At 47.6% G+C, this 2,840-nt stretch overlaps 1 protein-coding gene across 1 annotated transcript; it reads right to left on the bottom strand.

Annotated features, from left to right (window-relative positions):
- Nucleotides 1–845: 845 nt before the first annotated feature.
- Nucleotides 846–2,534, bottom strand: LOC136611062 (E3 ubiquitin-protein ligase TRIM11-like). The gene has a single exon (XM_066590309.1). The coding sequence runs from the start codon at nt 2,529–2,531 to the stop codon at nt 915–917; it is 1,617 nt and encodes a 538-aa protein (XP_066446406.1). The 5' UTR covers nt 2,532–2,534; the 3' UTR covers nt 846–914.
- Nucleotides 2,535–2,840: the final 306 nt, after the last annotated feature.

Below are 2,840 nucleotides of genomic sequence, written 5' to 3'. Positions count from 1 at the left end.
ACATCATTGGGATAAACAGCAATGACACACGGAGGATTATCCATAAGGAGACACAGGGATCACACCCAGAATACAATCACAGCGGATCCCCCACATGTGATCTAGTCATAAGGACAGCGGTCAGATAGGCCGGGCACCAACATATGTGCATTGGGTATAACACACACAATGTACTGTGAGAGAAGTCCCAATGGTCTCTCCTGCGCCATCCTGCCCTTCGCTCTCTATAAATAAGGGCTGTTGTTCGGCTCGTTTTCAATGTCTGAGTCTAAAAAAACGTATAAATATTTCTATTTTTTTCTAATAAAGGGAGAATCAGCTGATTACGCAGAATGCTGTGTGACCGAGTCTATGATCCTTCAAGCAGCTCGAACTGAACCCCGCTGGATTCGGAGCACAAGAATATAGCTGTAGCATTCCATCGCGCTAACAGCGCACGCATATAATACGCGCAAAAGGTGTCAATGAAAGGACATTGCTTTCACTGTTCCACTCACGCTTGCCTGTATTTTATTGCGTATGTTATGTGCGTAATAAAGAGCGCGGCATGTTCTATTTTACCGCATATAATGCACATAACAGCCCTATTGTTCTCTATGGGTGCGTTCACAACACAGCGCTTACACAATTACATCACATATGTATGGCGGTTTTATGTTGCCAGGAGACAGGAGAAGAAAAGTGAAAAAAAGAAGAAACCAGCCAGCCGGCGCAGGACAGCGTGAGTAAAATACGTGTACATGTGCAGGCATAACCGTGTAAGAACATGACAATACGCAGGGATAAGCAGTCCCCTACTCCGGGAAAATGGTCAAGTGGGCCTGGCTTTGGTTATAATCCCCTGCAGCCCCACCTCATTCATCCCATTGGCTGTCTGATCTACCAATCAGTTTGTCTTTCAGTCCTGTCTCTGGTCAGTTTCTATTATGGTTTCTCCCAGTTGTTGCTTCTCCCAATATTGTTATTGAACCGGCATTAACACATAATACAGCATGAAGCGGCTCGGTGAAGGAGGCAGTGAAGGTGTGTAAGTGTCTGATGGGGTCACACAGCTCATAGAAGGACAGCCGCCCGGCCCCATAATCCAGGCAGATCCTGAAACTATCACTGGATATAATGTGAGGTAACAGGATCTCTTTACTGTCATGTATCACTGAGTACTGATTATTATACATCCACAAACACCAGGACTTGTTATTATCTCCAATGTATGACTGCCCCCTCCTGTCTATACTGGGGTAACACATCCCCACCCACCACCACACTGATCTACTGACATCCACATCCCAATAATGTTGTCCTGAGGAGAATCCCCTCCTGCTCATCACCTGATTACACTGGAATCTCTCTGCTGTTTCTGGACGGTTCTGCTTCTTTTGTGTCCAGGTTGCAGTTTTCTGGTCATCTGATATACGGATATAATTACCAGCTGTGTTTACATCCAGTAATATGTCTACAGGATCCTCCACATAGATCCCCCTCCTTATACCTCTTATTATGTCACATAATGTGCGTAATGTGTCTGAGATCACAGCCACATCTGGACCATCTACATCATGGAGCGGTTCACCATGTCCCCCCGTGTTCCCATCACCTCCATCATGTCCCCCCATGTCCTCAGGATCACACAAGTCCCCGGTGTCTGGTTCCTGTAAGACAGTCAGTGGATCAGTCATGTTACACAGCTCCTCCATGTGTCTCATCTTCCTGGACAGCTCGTCCTTCTGTATTTCCAGCTTCTTCATCACAGCAGAGAGTGAGAGTGACTCTTCCTTCTCCTGCCTGGAGATCTCGCTCAGGACCCTCTTCTCCAGATCGTCCAGCTGTCTCCTGATGTCTCTACACAGGGCAGTGACTCTCTCCGCTTCTCCAGATGCTTTTTCTTGAGTTTTCCTCCTGCACTCCTCCAGACTCCGGACTCTTTCCTCAGTCTCCTCCCTCCTTGTGATCAGTTTCTGGAGAACATTTCTCAGTCTCTCCTTCTTCTTCTCAGAAGCCTCATCCAGCATCTCCACCCGATGACCCCAATGTTCTCCGGCCAAACTGCAGGACACACAGATACAGATAGCGTCCTTAGTACAGAAGTACTTTACAAGTTCCTTATGGACAGAACATTTCCTGCTCCCCAGGTTGGCGCTGGGCTCACATAAGACGTGTTCTGCTGACTTGCTGTGAACTCTCAGGTGTTTCTCGCACAGAGAAGCTTCACACATCAGACAGGATTTAGCGGCCGGTACAGGAGAGTCCACACAGTAAGTGCAGAAGATCCCGGCTTCCGTCTGTGTCGGAGGAGTAATCAGGAAGTTCTCCATGATGTTACGCAGAGCCAAGTTCCTCATCAGTGCCGGCCGCTCCTGAGACTCCTCTCTGCATTCAGGACAGGAATAAACTCCAGCCTCGTCCTGTGTATCCAGCACACGATGAATACAGACCCGGCAGAAGGTGTGTCCACATCTCAGCATTACAGGATCTGTATAAGTGCTCAGACAGATGGAGCAGAGCAGCTCGTCTCTCACAGCAGCAGACGCCATGGCTGACAGAGAAAGAGAGAAACGAAACTACTACTTCCTGACTCTCATAGACCTATGAGCAAGTTTTTTTCTGTTGACTACAGGGCGGGGCTGCACGGCACAAGATCACTATTAACCTGTTAATGGACAGTTGTCATAATGATACCATGTTTCCCTCAAAATTAGACCCTGTCTTATATTAATTTTTGTCACAAAACAGGCACTGGGTCTTATTTTCGGGGGATGTCTTATTATACTTCATAGGCCCAGGTCCCTCCCGCTGCTCTCTGGACCTATAACACGCTGAGCCGTGGCATTGATTTGCCAATT

The sequence above is a fragment of the Eleutherodactylus coqui genome, chromosome 2 (assembly GCF_035609145.1).
Source record: "Eleutherodactylus coqui strain aEleCoq1 chromosome 2, aEleCoq1.hap1, whole genome shotgun sequence".
Lineage (NCBI taxonomy): Eukaryota > Metazoa > Chordata > Amphibia > Anura > Eleutherodactylidae > Eleutherodactylus > Eleutherodactylus coqui.
This window is presented reverse-complemented; position numbering and strand designations above follow the sequence as displayed.

What these genes read in the sequence shown, in the direction of transcription:
- LOC136611062 (XM_066590309.1), bottom strand. Translation starts at nt 2,531, where the DNA reads ATGGCGTCTGCTGCTGTGAGAGACGAGCTGCTCTGCTCCATCTGTCTG.